Source organism: Sinocyclocheilus anshuiensis, unplaced genomic scaffold (genome assembly GCF_001515605.1).
Source record: "Sinocyclocheilus anshuiensis isolate Anshui unplaced genomic scaffold, SAMN03320099.WGS_v1.1 scaffold13, whole genome shotgun sequence".
Taxonomy (NCBI): Eukaryota; Metazoa; Chordata; class Actinopteri; order Cypriniformes; family Cyprinidae; genus Sinocyclocheilus; species Sinocyclocheilus anshuiensis.
Genome location: NW_015538026.1, coordinates 1,252,674 through 1,271,288, shown reverse-complemented (window position 1 = coordinate 1,271,288; position 18,615 = coordinate 1,252,674). Strand labels below are relative to the sequence as shown.

Genomic DNA, 18,615 nt, shown 5'->3' with positions numbered 1-18,615 from the left:
AACTTTACAGATCTTCTTTATGCACCAAGAGCTTGTAACACTCCAAAGAGAAAGGAAAAATTGAAATCGCATCATGACCCCTTTAAAAAAAAATTTACATTTTTTTTTTTTTATTATGCAAACAGACATACAATTTACCAGTGACAAATCAAATCCAAAATAACCAAGGTCAACAAAACATACATGACATCCAACGTGTGTGTGTGTCATAAGTTGGGCCCCCCGCCCATGTCACCCTACAACGGGCCATCAAGGAGAGGTGTTGTGGGGCACAGGGCCCAAAGTCCCACCCTTGGCCGCCACATACATGCATGTATGTGGCGGCCAGGAGTGGGACTTTGGGCCCGGTGCCCCACAACACCTCTCCTTGATGGCCCGTCGTAGGGTGACATGGGCCCTACGAGAAATAAATATATATTTATTTATTTATTTTTTATTTTTTGACCTCATAATGTTTAATCAAAATGTCATAATATGCTGGACTTCTCCAATCATTTAAACTCAGCCCTGCAAGCTCACATGTATCTGCCTCCACTTTTAAATGCAACGCCCAAAACCCAATCAAGAACCGTTGCGCAGAACCAAGTCCCCACCATAGATTTTTTTCTTTTCAGATAATCTGTAATGTAGGTTGCAGATTTTGGTAAACATATTGTGTTGACAGTGTATCACTTTTCTCTCACCCCACAGATCGTGGTACGGTCCAAAAAGTTATAGTCCTGCCCAAGGATCCCAAATATAATATACTTTTCTATTCCTTATTTATAGACACCTTCTCCTGTCAAAACAATGTACATATCAGCCAAAAGGGTAAGATATAATAAAACACATTCTAATACCCTTTAAGAGTGTAATTTTTAAAAATGTATTACAGAAACCATAGAATTATGATTTCATCCAGCAATAGGGCATTAAAATTTTTTTAATATAATTTTTTTATTTTTTTATTTTTTTTTGCAGCAACAACTGTACATATCTTCAGAAGCAGGTCTTACCCAGATGTCCTTGCACCGTTGTGGAGTATATGGAAAGGCCTGTTCAGACTGCTGCCTGGCCAGAGACCCCTACTGCGCTTGGGATGGAGAAAACTGCTCTGCCTTTACACAAGCCACCAAAAGGTCTGAGAACCTGAAATCTTTAAAATTGTACTTGCTTATCCAGTCTCTTCACAGCTGAATCAAGATGAGAATGAATGATGAGAAAATTACGTGGCGTTTGATTATATATTGTATTATTTCATTTAGGAGGAGCAGAAGGCAGGATGTGAAACATGGTGACCCTTTGCGTCAGTGCCGGGGCTACAACGCTAAAGGTAACAAAAACCAACAGTCATCAATAAATAGTCTGCAGGATTATAATCAGGGCAGTCTGATGTATTTGTATAATAAGACAGCATATGACTGTAATATCTTTCTGTTTACTAGTGGAGAGGAGACTGCAGGAGAAAGTTCAGTTTGGTGTGGAGGGTAGCAGCACATTTCTGGAGTGTGTGCCGCGCTCTCCTCAGGCCGCTATCAAATGGCTCTACCAGAAGGAGGGAAGACGAAAAGTGGTATGATTGCATTCTTTTACTTTATTTCAAACCAACCGACCCGACTGACCAACCAACTAACCAGCCAAAAAGAACATTACATAATAAGATTTTGATTTTGTTGGTTAATATGCTGTACTGTATTTATTTATTTGTTTGTTTAAAGAAATAACAATTTTATACAGCAACATTAAGACACGATAAATTGATTAAAAGTAACAGTAAACACATTTGTGACCCTGGACCACAAAACCAGTCTTAAATCGCTGGGGTATATTTGTAGCAATAGCCAAAAATACATTGTATGGGTCAAAATTATTGATTTTTCTTTTATGCCAAAAATCATTAGGATATGAAGTAAAGATCATGTTCCATGAAGATATTTTGTAAATTTCCTACTGTAAATATATTAAAACTTATTTTTTGATTAGTAATATGCATTGCTAAGAACTTCATTTGGACAACTTTAAAGGTGATTTTTTTTGCACCCTCAGATTCCAGATTTTCAAATAGTTGTATCTTGGCCAAATATTGTCCTATTATAACAAACCATACATCAATGGAAAGCTTACAGATGATGTATAAATCTCAATTTAGAAGAATTGACCCTTATGACTGGTTTTGTGGTCCAGGGTCACATTTATGTTACAAAAGATTTCTAGATTAAAGATTAAACTTCAAAAGTTTAAATAAATGCAGTTTCTACAAAAATATTAAGCAGCACAACAGTTTTTAACATTGATAACAATAATAAATGTCTCTTGAGCATCAACTCATCATATTAGAATGATTTCTGAAGGAAAAGGTATTTTAATATCTAATACAATTAATACAATTTCACAATATTACTGTGTTTCTTGATCGGATATATGCAATCTTGTTCAGCATGAGAGGTTTTTCAAAAACATTTAAAAATCTCTTTGTTGACAGCTGAATCGAGACGGTGAGGTTCTTAAGACTCCTCAGGGGGTCCTTCTGAAAACACTCACCAAATCAGACACAGGCCTCTACCATTGCCTGGCCACAGAAAATAACTTCAAACACACGTTGGCTCGTGTCTCCTTGCGCATCCTGGACCGGGACATCGCTGTAGCCCTCACCACCCCCGATGAGGAGGAAGAGGCATCAAGGAGCCATCACAAAGACCATCACCAGGACCCTGCACCTCCCACCAAAGTGCTCCTGCTGGAGCCTGAAATGCGTCTGATTCAGCAGTACTGCAAGTCCTACTGGGAGCAGCTGACGGCCGGGGGAAACTCACAGGCTGACCTCCCCAAACGTACAAATCGCAGACACACAGATGCACTGACGGCTAGTGGGGAGTGAGGAGGACAAGAAAAGAGAGTTACCTGTCTGTCACCTTGCTCCGAGCGGTTTGTGGACTTGCATAGTTCATATGCAGTGGCACCAAAAAGTATTTGGACACTTTTGGACCATTTAGACACTTTTTACAGTGTTCAAAGTGAATAAAAATAAATTTGTGATTCTTAAAAAAGAAAATGTAGTAATTTCCCCCAGAGTATTTAGACACTTTTGGACTATTTGAACACTTTTATACTGTTCAAAATCATTCAAAATAAAATTCTGACCCATAAAAAATGAAAATATATTCATTTCCCCCCAAAAGTATTTGGACACTTTTAGACAATTAATTATGATTACATTTGTACAATATTCCAAAGTATTTTTTGACATCTAAAAATGAATATATTACAGTGTTCAGAAGTTAACTAATTGTATAAATTAATATTAATGTAAAATTAATTCATGAACAGACGCTCCAAATATTTGGAAATTACTTTTTATTTTGGACACGTAAAAAAATGGATACATTTTTAGTGTTTAAAACACATTTTTAAATGAATTAATTCATAAGCCGTGTCCCCAAAAATATTTTTAAAAATGAAAGTTTAAAAATTATTTTTCCCAATGTAAAAAAAAAAAAAAAAAAATCAATTAATTTTGAACACTGTATCTGGTTTTTGAAATTTCCCACTTGGCTTGATATTTTGTTATCTAATGCAATAGCATTTACCCTCAAAAAATGAAATGTCCAAATCCTTTTTGGGTCATTGTATGTAATCAAACATTCACTGTTAATTTGTTCACTGATCCAAAGTTGAAGTACGTGACCATTCGTCTGTTGTACTGGGATTGTAGTCGGTGTTGATTTAGGACTTAACATTTCCACTTGCCACAGTGATTTGACTGAATTTCAGTATTCTAAACAGGTGTAAACTTTTACTAATCTCACAAATTAAGCTATAAATGACCACCAGGATTCAGTCATTACATACTGGCTTTAATTAAAATAAAAAAATCAACCAAACCATAAAGTACCTTTAAAGAGGATATTACCTCACAAGCTTTGAAACGTTCCACTATCCAGTCATCAGGAAGAGCCTTTGTTAAATCACCAGTCATTGGGCCAGTGCAATTTCTAATGTTCCACCTGGATTATGAAATTGTTAAAGTAATTTATGTATGTATGTTTATATATGTATGGATTCTAATAACTAGGTTAATAACGGAGTCAAACATTTGCAAGAACTCACTTGCCTTCATATCTGTGACTGTGGCTGTTTCTCACCATTTGTAATATATATTTATTTGAAGTTGTATATATATTTTTTTTATGGGAAGATCTTTGTTGTTAGAGGATACTGAATAAGGGTGGAGGGCATTTTTGCATGATTGAGAAATTCGATATGTTGTTATATTTATTTAAATGCATTCAATATGACTGACACTGTTTAGGAAATAGCACTTTTATGTTGTGCATTTCAGTTCATGCTTTGTGCCTGGTTGAGCAATCACAGTTCAAGCAAATACAAACATCATATGTGTTCACTCAGATAATATCTAACACTGGAAATATTTCACAATATTTGTGTCCTTTTTTAGTAGAATGGTAGAATAGTGTGGTTGTAAATTACAATGTTGTCTTGCTCTTAGATGTCTTGTACGGAAAGAAATAATAAATGAGCAATAATTTGTGAGCCATGGATTCACTTCACATTTGAGTATATTAACATATTGTAAATACATTCAGTACTGATTCACATTATATGCTGTTATAGAAATCTACATCAACTGATAAACACACAGAGACTGAGAACCCTTGAGACTAGAAAGAGAACATATGCATGGTATATCGGTACAATATTTTACTTTACGATTACCTTTTAATTACCTTTGATATCATCGAATGCTCACTTAAGGTAAATAAAAAATACTAATTGAATAAATGTAATGGAATCTTTTAAATGTAATATTTAGCAAATCTCAAAAAAGAATATTAATTTTTCATACTGTATAATAAAATGTGGCACCTAAAATCACCTGTAGCATTTCAAACAAATGATTTCAGTGTTGTTGATTTAATTTGTTTAGGAATAATAGAATAGAATTTTAATATCAGCCATTTATCCACATTTTCTGAATTGGCCAGAATATCAGTGCATCCCCCTTCCAAAACTGCCTAGGTACATAATATTTAAAGTATTTCAGTTACACCAGGATTAATCCCACTCTTCATCGTCATCCTCGTCATCATCAAATTCATCATCCTCTTCTACAAGATATGGTAGATAAGGCACAAGGTAAAAGGTTAATAGTTATGGCAGAGTCCAGCAGACAAACTTATTGTCTGAGCATTAATTACAAAATATATTGTGTAAATATTAATAAATATAAATGTACTACATTTTTCTTTTCATAATTACTATATTAAATGACAACAAAAAAAATGTCTAGTGATTGAGTGGTTACCAGATGAATGGATGACTTTACTCCTCTTCTGCATCACCATCATGAGAGCTCCTACTATTCCCTCTCCTGTATCCAGGGCAGGTGGAGGTGGATCTGGGTTGGTGGTCACCTGGGCAAAAGAAATTACTGTGTATAGCTTTAAGCATAACATTATCAATAATGAGAAGCTAACATTATGGGAACCTTATTCGTGCTTGGATCTTGCAAGTGGGTGATCTGCTTTGAACACTAAAATTACCATCTTTTCAACAAAATATAATATTTACACTGCCATTCACAAGTATGGGATCAGTAAGAAGACTTTTATGCTGACCAAGACTGCATTTATTTTTATCACAAATACGGTAAAATCGGCAATAATTGCGAAATAGTATTACAAATTCAAATAACATCTTTCTACTATAATATATTTTAAATGTAATTTATTTCTGTGATGGCAAAGCTAAATTTTTAGCATCCATCACTGCAGTCCCAAGAAACATTTCTTATTATAATCAATGTTGAAAAGAGTTGTGCTGCTACTGCGCTGCTATGGGAACTGCGCTACATTTTTTCACAATTCTTTGATGAATAGAAAAAAAGAACAGCATTTAAATAGAAACTTTTGTGACATTATAAAAGCCTTTACTGTCATTTTTGATCAATTAAATGGTTAATTATTAACTTTGAAATGGTAGTGTAGATACTCACCTTTTTGAGCTTCATCCCTGATTGAATCTGGGTAAGTAATGCCCCTCTACCCCCTTCCCCACTGCTGGATGCTGGAGGTGGTGGACCATTTGGAGGTGAGGGGTTGCTTCCAAAGTTCATTGGAGGAGGAGCAGCGGGAGGTGGAGGTGGCGGAGGAGGAGGAGGACCGCCTGCACTGGGTTTGGCTGAGACTGGAGGGAGTGGAGGGGCGAAGCCCGAGGATTTGCTTCGTGGAGGAAAGTTGGATTCAAAAGGATGAGGTGGAGGCACAGAATTAACAAAGTCTTCAGGTGGAGGAGGAGGAAATGATTGACAGGCTGGAGGAGGGAAGAAATCAGATGGGGGAAGAGGTAATGGCGTATCAGATTGCGGTGGAGGTGGCAAATATCCACTATTGTCTCTTAGAGGCGGGGGTAAGGGTGCGCTCCTCACACCCGGTGGTAGTGGTGGTGGAGCTGCCTCAGCAGGTTGGGGCGGCAGAAAGCTACCTCGTCTTTCGGTCATTTGTGGTCCAGGTCTCTTTCCTGGAACGGGCATTAAAGACCCCTTACGTTCTCCTGGAAGTGGTGGTGTGGGCAAACCTCCACTCCGACCTCCAGGTGGAGGTGGTAAGGGTCCACTGCGGGATCCTGGAGGTTGAGGCAAGGGCCCAGTACGCCCTCCGGCAGGAACTGGTGGCAGGGCTCCTAATGATGTAGATCGGGCTGGCAGAGGACCGCCGCAGCCCTCAGGGGTTTGTGGTGATGCAGCTGCTCTTGGAGGTGTTGGTGGAAGGGAACCTCGATGAGAAGGTGGGCCAGAGGACTGACCGGGGACAGGCGGTAGAGGCCCCATTCGACCTTGAGGTATTGGCGGCGGCTCTGAGGAGAACCCAGATGGCACTTGGGGAAGAGAACCCCGATGTCCACTGGGAACAGGAGGGCGAGTAGACTCTAAACGAAAATGAAACAATATGGTTTTAACATGAAACAAATCTAACATTTTAACTTTGCATATCACCATGACTTACCCTGCGGGTTCACAGCCTTTTTAACAGCCTCAATTCCACCTGAACGCTCAATGACATCATAGATGAGCTGAGAGGTTTCCGAATCGTTCATATCTGCTTCACTGATCCCAGCGCAGGACAGAACTTTCATAAGTTCCGGGTCCAAATTGTTGGGACCCATCCCAAGGTGACTGACATGCCTAAAGTCATGACACACAAAAAATGTAAGCTAACCAAAAACCTCTTCAGAAGACATTTATCTTGGTTAAAGCGAGTCTGCTTATTCACTCACGTGAATCCACTGGGTGCTCCAATAGCCCCTTTCAGCAGTTTAGATCCTTTCTTCTTACTTTTCTTGTCTTTCTCTTTCTTGTCTTTCTTTGATTTGGAAGGGGTCATTTGGTTCTGGCTATTACTTAGTACCAGTGGAGGCATGGCAGAAGAGGTAGGAGTACCAGAGCCTGTGATTGAAGATGCAATAATAGTATTTATTTATTTATTTATTTTTAATTTGTGTACACTTCATGCCATTTTACATCACTGAACATGTAGAGTTAAATTTGTATTGTTTTCAGAACATTCAATGCTTGTAGTTTACATGAGAGGCAGAGAACGCACAGGGATATTTGGTGTAATATTAGTTCTGTTATTGGGCCACATGACGATAATGACCCTTTCTTTTCTTTTTTCATTTTACAATAACCATATAATAAAAACCATATACAATAATCTTCCGGGCGCTGCTCGTGTGGCGACTGGCAGAGCTGCGTGTGTGCTTCATTGTTTGTACGTTAATGAGTCTGTTAAGTGGATTGTTTTAAGTATTTAAAGTGAAGATGATAACTCTGTGGAAAATTGTGCTTTTGCTGCTGCTGTTGATCACCTGGGGAAATGCGATCTCAGTTTTGGCGCATGGTGGAGAGCGTGCCAGTGATGACCAGGGAGTTCCTGTTGGGCTTGCGTTCGAACGCCGTTCCTGTTGATCCCGCTTGGAATATTCCTGGAGAATTAATTCGGCCTTCTGCGAATTCTCGAGGTCAAAAAAGAAGAGTAAGGAGGAAACTCGGGAATCGAGGTGGAGTTCGACGCAGACTAAAGAGGGCTCAAAGATTTACTCCGTTGCCTGGAATACTTGTAGGCAATGTACGCTCGCTTCGACATAAATTGGATGAGTTACAAGCCAATGTGAGTTTCATGCAGGAATACAGAAACACGCATATAATGGCATTCACTGAAACTTGGTTGGATGACTCCGTTGTTGATAGCACTTTACGGATCGAGGGTTTTGGAACACCTATCAGGCTGGACAGAGATAAAGATACAACTGGGAAAGAACGCGGAGGAGGTGTGTGTGTTTATATGAAGGAAAGTTGGTGTAATACAGCAATAGTAGGCCTACGATATAAGATTTGTAATTCAGATATTGAACTTATTGCGGTTTCGGTACGCCCTTTCTATCTTCCTCGTGAATTACCTGTTGTTTTTTGTAGTAGTATACATTCATCCACGTGCCAAGACTGATATGGCATTTGAAACTGTCAAAAATGTCCTGGATAAACTGGATAATATATCCCCAGATGCACCGAAATGTATTTTAGGTGATTTTAATCATTGTATCATGGACAAATATTTAAAGGGCTATTATCAATATGTTACATGTGCTACCCGTGCTGATAAAGTTTTGTATAGATGTTATGGCCCGATTCCGGGAGCTTATAGGTCTCTGTCACTACCACCTCTTGGTTCATCTGATCATAATATAATCATGTTGTCTTCTCTGTATGTTCCTATTGTTAAGCAAGTGAAGAGAGAAGTACGATTTGTTCGAGAATGGACACCTTCTAATATTGAAGTTTTAAAGGGTTGTTTCGATTGCACATATTGGAATATGTTTTTGAACACATGCTCTGATCTTAACGAACACGTGCACACCGTTTCTAACTATATTACTTTCTGTGTTGATGCTGGTTGATTAAGAGTATGGCTGAAGTTAGTACATGGGTATCAAGTCAACAAATGCCTATGGAGAATTATGATGCTAATTTTCTTCTATCTAATAAGTATAATGAATTTTTTTCTCGTTTTGATACATCTGCTGTAGGTGATGAGATGGCACTTTTTATGGATAATATTAATAAGATGGCACTTTTTAAAGATAATACTAGTTCTTCTAATAATTTTAAATTGAATCAATTAGATATATTGAAACAGTTGAAGGCTACACCGCTTAATAAGGCCCCAGGCCCAGATGGCATATGTGGTAGAACACTGAGTCACTGTGCTGAACAGCTTAGTGGAGTTCTCCACTTACTTTTTCAATCTTCTCTAGATCAAGGGTTGGTACCTGATTTGTGGAAAAGCTCAATTATTGTACCTATACCTAAAAAAGCAAAGTCGAAATCATTGAATGATTATCGTCCTATTGCCTTGACTTCCTTGGTCATGAAGACTTTTGAAAAAGAGATAAAAAAGTATGTGATGACAGTTGTTGGACCACTCTTAGATCCGTTGCAGTTTGCATATCGCGCTGGAAGAGGCGTAGAGGATGCAAAACTGTTTTTGTTGAATGCTGTCAGTCGACATCTGGAAAATAGTGGAGCCTTTGCGCGGCTTTTGTTTGTGGACTTTTCGTCTGCATTTAATTTTTTGCAACCTATTATTTTAGGGCAAAAACTTATTAGTCAGTTTAATTTTAATCTTGGTTTAGTTTTATGGATTATGAATTTTTTAACCGATAGGAAACAAAGGGTTAGAGTTAATGGGGTCTTATCGGACATGTTAAATATTTCTATAGGTTCACCACAAGGCTGTGTACTTTCTCCTGTTCTATTCATATTGTATACAAATGATTGTCAGAGTTTGTACAATAATAGTTATTTGGTAAAATATGCAGACGACACTGCACTTCTGTCTTTGCTGTCATAGCCAGATCAGGAATATGGTCCGAGGAGACTGCACACACCCTTTGAATGATTATTTTGAGTGGATGCCCCTTGAGCGACGTTTAAGGTCAATTAGATGTTCCACAAACTGGTACAAATTTACTTTTGTGCCTGAAGCAATACGTTTATGTAATAAATCTAGTTGATTTAGATTATTTATTTAATTAATGATTTTTTTTATTTAAATTTGTTTCCCCCTTTTTATGTATTTGGTGTATTTTTATTATTTTTTTTAAATATATGTATGTGTGTGTTAAGTGTTGTATATGTGAAGCACCACGAAAGTCTGAATGAATTGCCCCAAGGGGATTAATAAAGCTCTAAACTAAAACTAAAAAACGAAATAGCGACTAGTTTTGCAGCAAAGCTCATCTGGCTGTGTGTAGTGTAATGACCTCTTGCTCTTGCTGCATGAAGACGTTAAAAAAGACACAAATGTTTGTCTAGAGTAATTTTTGCTTATGGTTGAACTGGATCATCGAAGGTCAGAAGCAAAGACATTGGTTAATAAAATGGGATTAAATACATAAAGGATATTTGTGTTGTTTAACATTTACTTATTGCAGGTTTGCATCATATTCTGAGTTGCATTATTTTTATTCATTTTGAGGAATACTGAATCTGTGGAGGTTTTTTTGTGTGAGTGAGATGAATTAATGCATATTCATATTTATTTTAGAACTACAGTAACATCTTCTGATTTCTCTCAACTTGGGGACAGGAGAGCTGTCACACAATAAATTGGAAAAAAAGTAACTTGCGTTACTTATTTGAAAAAGTAACTAAGATATTCTCTTGTAAATTAAAAAGTAATGTGTTACTTTACTAGGTACTTGAAAAAAGTAATCTGATTACTTGTCATGCGTTACCCCAACACTGCTTATAAAGAATGTCTCAAATAACCAAACTTTAACAACATAAGGGCAGATCACCTGAGCGCAGCTGATGGCGCTTTGAAGTGACGATTGAGTCGTCAAAAATATTCCAATGTACAAATAAGCTTTCCTTTGATTCCTCCTTCCTCATTTTCTTTCTTTGTATCCGTCTCTCTCATCCTAAGGGGGGGGGGTGGATGGTTCAGTGGTGGAGCTAAGACGCGAGGAAAGGAAGCGAGTGAAGGAAACGAGGATATGCAAATGAGAAAAGTTAAAGTGCAAAGGATTATGGGTATTCCCTCCAGCTTCTTCGCTAGGCATGCTCAGTAGCAGATACAACAATCTGAAGTTCAAAGAACTGATCCAATCCAAGCAGCTTCTACAGGACGTCAGTAATCAAACTGAGCATGTTCGACAATTGATCAGTTCCACTTTCACCAACAAACAACAGACAACAACAGAAAGTTCTCACTATTTAAACTTATAAGTTGCTCATACTAACTAAAATGTGACTGTATTTTTGTTTTCTACATTAGATAGTTCAATCAGTCTTTAAAATGGAGTTTGTCTGACAAAATGGAAGTATTTTTACAACGTGTCTGACAGTGGGATGACAATACATTGTGTGTTATAGTTATATGGCCAGTTAAGAGTTTTCATCAGCAACAACTGCATGCGTTCATCATACATGCAAATACTGTGGGTAACATTAGCTTCTTTTGCCTATCTAAATGCAACAGCAGACAGTACTGTTGTAGACATTAATATGAGGAAGTAACTGATGTGCTAAATTAACTTTACAGGAAAGAGAAATAACTTCCCCGAGACAAAAAAAAAAAAGTCTTATTGTAATGTATTATATACATGTTAAAATCAGTTGTAACAATGACATTGAGCATATGACTCACAAGGTTGCAATGAATTGATATTCAACAGGTAAATACTTACGTCTCCAGGGAAAGTGTGAAAGAAAGGCTTGGTCCTTCGGTACATCAGTTGGTTATAGATTTCCTGTTCCCACACCAGATTCCCTGCCTGAAGGGAAGAAACAAATCTGAGATCATCTCAGTTTTCTCCCAGACAAAAGCAGGTCAAACATTTGCGGAACTAAAAGGGTAAAATGTGTATTTATTTTATTATATATATTTGTTTTAGATAGCTTGTCAAGATGTTAATTCATGCACATGAAAATGTGATAATGATTATTATAATGATCTATAAAATCTAGAAATGTAAGATTGAATGCGTTTATTTAGGGCCTGCTGTTTTCACCATGTTTAGCAATAAGAGAGAAATAGTGTTAAGAACCTTGATGTCATAGAGACGGATGAAAAAGGAGCGCTGTGGACTGTCTTTGACGAAACAAACTACTCCAGACTGCTGTGGTGTCCAGCGGTTCGGCTCACTCGGAAGAGCCATAAGCAATTGCACAACCGCTGAGGACAGAGACTGCAGACGAAACCAGAAAAAGGCTGTAATTCATGCCACACTTTCACAAAGGCCTGTTTTTCTCACATGCATGATTGCATGTGAATTATGTTCACTAATGAACACACCAAGAAAATCCCACTCAGTGTCCAAAACGTACCTAAAGATGGCAGATTATACAGAGGCTGTGTACAAGCCTTATTCTGTGGCAGGAAATGTCTTTAAGCAACTTCCCCTGTCAAACCCCCCTCAGTGATCACAGTTCAAGCTGCAGTGAGGGCTAATTTCACACCTTCTTTTCCTTTAATCACAAAAGCTTTCACTGTGCATTCAAGCAGCACCAAAAATTACCCACAAAATGGCAGTTACTGCACTGTCGGGTCTGCAGCAGAGGTCTCGGTGTGTTAGAGGAAGGCTACCATGTTGAAAAAATTAAAACAAGTGTTATTTTCCATAAAATAAAATAGTTTTGATTGTGTGCAAATTAAGCAATACAATTTCACAATCAGCGCATATTTGTATGTGTGTGGTGTCCCATTCCTAATATATATATATATATATATATATATATATATATTTGTATTTTTTATTTTATATTATATTATTGATATAACATATATACAGTTCTATATATCTACAATTAATATATTATTAATATATTTATTTACTTGTGTGTGTGTGTATAAAATATTTTTGCTTTATTTTTATTTTATTTTTTTTTTGACGAGCATGTACTACTTCAATTTTTGCAGTGTATGCAAATTAAGCAATACAATTTATCGGTACATATTTGTATGTGTGTGGTGTACAACCTCAATAGTTGCATTAGATAAATGCTTCTGCTGCATGAATGCGAATGTTAGTATAAAGAATATAGCCAGCAACAACAGGATCTGGCCCTGACTGTGACAAACAGTGTCATAATGGAACGATTGCAGAACCCAGTACAGAAGTGAGAAACATTTTTGAATTTACTGGTTTACCAACAGCTTTCTTTGATGTGCAGTATGACTTATGTGACTGTGATTAGTCAATGAATAACTACATTGGCAAATAAATAAATGTATGTATGTATGTATGTATATGTACTGCTAATTATCTGCCAGGACATTATCCATTAATTTTACAGGCATTTCCGTTAACCCTAAAACTCAATGCAATGAAGTGCAAAATTCAAACGATAGGTGAAAAACCTGTAAAAATAAATACAGAAATATTTAAATATTATAAATACAGAATATTTAAAGAAAATACAATTTGCATTTGAAATTAAGAAAATTTCATTTGTAATGTGTCACGCAGGGACTTCTAAAAATATAATTGTACTGATATTTCATACTTTGAAAAACATAACTTTAAGAGTATGCTACTGTTACAATACACGTATTGTCTAAATAATGCTGATTTTAATAAATGTTACACTGTTTTACATTTAATTTTACAAATTTTCACAGTATAAGGTCACTTTTGTGTAGGGTTTTTGCATACTTTTTCCATTTAAAATTACAAATATTTTTACAATTTAAAAGTCACACCATTAAAGTTACAATGCTTTTTTAAATTAAGTTACAATTTTTTTTTTTTTCCAACACATGGTCAAAGTGAAAATTTTCCACTTCTTACATGAGATAAATGAGGGGAAAAACACTGAAAAAATGAGTTCAGCTTCTCAAAAAGAGAAGTAAAACTTTATGGTCAATATTTCTTTTCTTCAGATATTGCCAAACAGTTTGATATTTTTGTATGGCAATTTTTTTTAAATTAAAATGTTATTTTATTGCGTAAAACTTTTAATTCCATCTTGCAAGTCATAAAACAAACTACAACAGTGATAATGACAAATAAGTGAACACACTAGACGGTCTGTTTTCAAACGCTTTTAAAGCATGCAGTCATATTTTGGCCCATGGTTTGCACAGATGTCACTCCGTTTCAACAAGATAACACTTGTACGTTTACCCATCTTCCCTCTGCAAAGTGTAAATTTCCCTTATAGGCCTGTACTGAAGGCCCTTGAACTTACTCACCACACACCTCCTGCCCAGCAGATGCTCCAGCCTCTCATTTTCCTGTGGACTAAGCAGAGAGCTGCCCACATTCTCCTGGCCTTTCCCCTTCGTTGCTCGCTTCATGGCCTCATATGCTCATGGAACAAACCGTTAAAAAATGAAACTCGAAGCGAGAGAAAGAAAGAGACCCTGGAAGAGAGCGAGAAATCTCCTCCGTACTACCGGTGACTAGACTGAGCAGCGAGCATTGAGTTTCTCTTCCTAGTTCTTACTCTCAGCATCAGCCAAGACAAAAGGTTTTCACAGGAAATGGACAACCACACTTTTTTTTCTTTTCTATTTTCATTCTCTCGCCTTGTTGTCAGTGTGACACACTGCTGTATGCACATGTTGCTTTCAGATGAGAGCGGATGTCCCCTTAGAGCCACCCCTGTCGCCGCACACAGATCATCAGAACAGCCATTCTACAATGTACAACGTATACCAAGATAGCCTTCTGTTGGTCGGTTCCTGTCTGGTGACTTTAATATCTGTCTGTATGTCACATATGATGAAGAGCAGAAATCAAACAAAACAAAAGGACTGAGGAATTACTAATAGTGTTAAAATAAATAAATAAATAAAGTGGTGGTGAAAGGAAAATGAAACATATCATGACAATGTCATGTTAAGGGAGTTTTGGCTTTTCACAACAAGTACCTCACACAACCACACTGAAGCTTCTAGTTTTTATCTGTTAAAAAGAATAAGTTGAGGCAATAGTTGAAAAAAAAAATCAAGGCAACAAATTGCACTGACATTTTTTATTTATTTTTTTTGGTTCTCTTAACAAATGTAATTGTCTTCAGTACTTTGGGCAATTGGATTTGTTTGTCCAGTCAGTGCTAAATGTCTTTCCAACTCTTGTCACAGCAAATACAGATCTGTATGAATGTTTTGAAAAAGAATGTTTTAGAATGTTTTCTGTTAATTGCCCAGGAAGCATTAGATATTCGTTTAACCTTTATTAACATGTTGTCTCCGTTGTTTCGCAGCCAATATGTAGTTAGCTTGTTAATGAAATATCGTCTGTAGGTCGGCGAGCTAGCATGTTTGGCGGGGTTTTTTTTTTTTACAAATCTATGTTGTCAGGATTGTTAACGATTAATATCTCACGAAAAGCTAAAAAATTGTGTGTATGGCAGTTGAATCCCTAACAATCACCTCACAATTGCTATGGGACTCTTAGCACTACTTAAAAACTCGCCAACAACGTGCATTTCCATGCTATTTTGACTAGTAGCTAACTATTTAAATTATTGGTAAAGCAATAAAGGGGAAGTTGTGGCCTAATGGTTAGAGAGTCGGACTCATAACCCAAAGGTAGGGGGTTTGAGTCTCGTACCGGCAGGGATTGTAGGTGGGGGGAGTGAATGTACAGCACTCTCTCCCACCTAAACCAGCGGTTACCACGACTGAGGTGCCCTTGAGCAAGGCACCGAACCCCCAACTGCTCCCCGGGCGCCGCAGCATAAATGGCTGCCCACTGCTCCGGGTGTGTGTTCACGGTTTGTGTGTGTTCACTGCTGTGTGTGTGCACTTAGGATGGGTTAAATGCAGAGCACTAATTCTGAGTATGGGTCACCATACTTGGCCACATGTCACGTCACTAAAGCCAATAATAGTGTAAATGGTGCTTATAATAATTATAATTTTTTTTATCTAGGTAATGAAAGAGGAGGACCAAATCATGGTTACTCTTAATTTTACACAAAGTGCTTTGCACAGAGAAAACTGTTGGATGTGTTGAAGTACTGATCAGCTCATGCAGAGCATTGGTGCAGGTTTGCCAGGTTTTCACAACAAAACCCACTCAATCCGGAAGAGTAATTCGCAGCTGGTTCCTTCGAGGTTTTCCTATGGGGTATTATAATGGGGGTTTTCAATTAATGAGTAAAATAAAGCCTGTGGTAAACATAACTTGATACTTTTACGTTTTGTTCTACAACGTAAATTACACGCATCCATACCCAAAACACAAATTGTGAAGCAGTTATGTTCATGTTTGAAAACGTATGTTTTTAATAAGTAGGCTAAATAAGAACGTTTGGGCTGTGAGTGTGTGCAGTTTACATAATAGAACAAAATGTAAAAGGATCTCAAGTTATGTTTACCACAGTAATAAAATACATGTTTTTTGGCGGGGTTCCCCTGGCAAAATTTGCATTCCAGGGGCTAAATATCAAGTTATTGGTGTTGCTTCAACCTGCTGACATGAAAAACAACCTGCCGCAACAGTAATGTAGCCCAATTCTGCTCATTCAAATATGGAATGAAATGAAATGCTCATTCAAATATGATTCAGACCGATGGGGAAGGTGCCCCCTCAGATTTTGATACAATCACACGGATGTGATGTGCAGCACAATAGCTGCTAAATTCAAATCTGCCTTCGTGCTTTGGCTGGCGCTGAGCAGGAGACAGACGCGTTTTTACAGCGCTGCGCATTATAACCAATCACACATGATTCTGTTGAGCTTATGAATGCAATGACCAATCAGAGGCGTTCAGATGAGTCATCGCTGAAACACGGAGTTTTGTTTAGTGCGCGCCTCGCTGACTGAATTCAGATCTCATCTCACTCTCTCATCAGAAACAACGAAGCGCAGATGTGCGTACGATGTAAGTAAGATATGCATTTCACAGTGTAAACAGCTTCAGTGATTATAATGGGAGTTTTTGACTCCTGCCCCCTCAAAAATAGTAAGTGCATGAAGCCCCTGCATATCCCTGTGCATGTGTCCTTTCAAAATAAGAGCTACCAAAATAAGCCAAATAATGCAATATCACATACCATTTGTTGTCTATATAGCATGTGGTATTTATATCTATCATTTGTTGACTATTTTGCTTTATCAGTTTTTCTGAAATTGCAGTTGTTTTTAAATTACTGTTTTACAGTTAAGCTGCATGGTCAAAGACCTTATTTCTTTGTTTTGTCTTAATGCTTTTATTAGTTGATATCTCTGATGTTTTGGCTGTGCAGCACCTTGGTCAGCGCTCGTTGCTTTTAAGGTGCTATATAAATAAACTTGACCTTGACCATGACCTTTTAAGCAATATATTGAATAAAGTGCCATGTAAATACATGTGACGTGACTTCACGGGAGTGCCAATTTGCAGAGCTCGTGCAAACATACCCATGCTATGAACAGATGCTTTTTATAAATAAATAAAAAAGCTTACTGTTCCATGATTGTTGTGTTTATTTTGTTACTGAGAGGAAAAGCGCGCAGCACATATTAACATATTCGTATAAACGTTGCTTTCATCAGAGTGGGCGGTGTTGGGATTTTCGATAACAGTATACCGCTGTTCACGTATTTCGAACTTCATTTTACCCCTAAACGAAGAATGAAAAGAACTTCGTTTTGAGTATATTGGGGCCTTAACAACCTAGTATGAGAGCCTGTTCTAGTACACCCCCAAAACAAAATCAAAGCTTTGTAAAAGAGCATAATAGGACCCCTTTAACTTGTTAAGGAAGTTGCTTTTTAAAGTGATGCTGTCAGTGAAATTGTAGAGAAACATGGAATGTAAGAAGCCTATATGGTTGTTTAACAGCTGTAAAGTGTATCTTTTGCCCTTACAATATTTAAAAATACTGTCCAGAAATATTTGCAATATTAATATGACTTTGATTAATATGATTTTGTTTTATGCACTAAAGGTGGACACTGAATTTTCCAAGCTTACAGATGTGAAAGAAGACTTGTTCATCAGGAAATGGGAAGGGACCAAATAAATATAATTTTTGGAGAAGAAAATTGACATCAGTCACTTATTAGAGAAAGCAGACAGTCAGCATGATGGTACTATTTTTTGGCTCTACGTGACATGCACACATTTCTAAATGTAATTTACGAATTTTTGAACATTATTTCATGATATAAAATGGATCATTTCAAATACAATTTTGTTTTAAATTGATCTTTTGCATTTGTCCTATATTTTTACTTAGTCAAAATGAGCTGTGCTGCATTATGTTGAAGATTCTCATTCATCTTCCACCCAACGGCATCTGGAAAAAGTGTTGCTGGCAGTAAATGCTGTGGTAATTCTGCTGTCTCAAACCTGTTGGAGTTGGTGCCGGTATGCATTGTTAATGTGTTTGCTTTTAATAAACAAAGTTGTCGCTCAAGCAGAAACATTTTCTTATACTTCTCATTTTTGTAGGCTGGTACCAGCTTGACCTCCTTACTGCGGGAGTCCATGAAAGGGTCCCTGAAGTCAGTTCAGCTGGTTTCCATTGGTTCACTTGGACATGGAGCCCAGTACGTAAATGTGGCCAAGAATAATTATTTTGCCCTTCCTTTCAATCTGTGTCAACTATCATTGAGAT

The 18,615-nt window shown here is 37.2% G+C and overlaps 1 protein-coding gene and 1 pseudogene across 1 annotated transcript; one reads left to right on the top strand and one right to left on the bottom strand.

Annotated features, from left to right (window-relative positions):
* Positions 1 to 3,144, top strand: part of LOC107680079 (semaphorin-3F-like) — a 24,707-nt pseudogene extending 21,563 nt beyond the window's left edge.
* A 1,699-nt stretch (positions 3,145 to 4,843) lies between these two features.
* Positions 4,844 to 14,450, bottom strand: LOC107680068 (neural Wiskott-Aldrich syndrome protein-like). Its single transcript, XM_016475833.1, has 8 exons — positions 14,253 to 14,450; positions 12,106 to 12,246; positions 11,746 to 11,832; positions 7,273 to 7,460; positions 7,002 to 7,180; positions 5,993 to 6,924; positions 5,303 to 5,411; positions 4,844 to 5,105 (listed from the first exon to the last, which is right to left on the bottom strand). The coding sequence occupies exons 1-8, from the start codon at positions 14,355 to 14,357 to the stop codon at positions 5,053 to 5,055; spliced, it is 1,794 nt and encodes a 597-aa protein (XP_016331319.1). The 5' UTR covers positions 14,358 to 14,450; the 3' UTR covers positions 4,844 to 5,052.
* Positions 14,451 to 18,615: the final 4,165 nt, after the last annotated feature.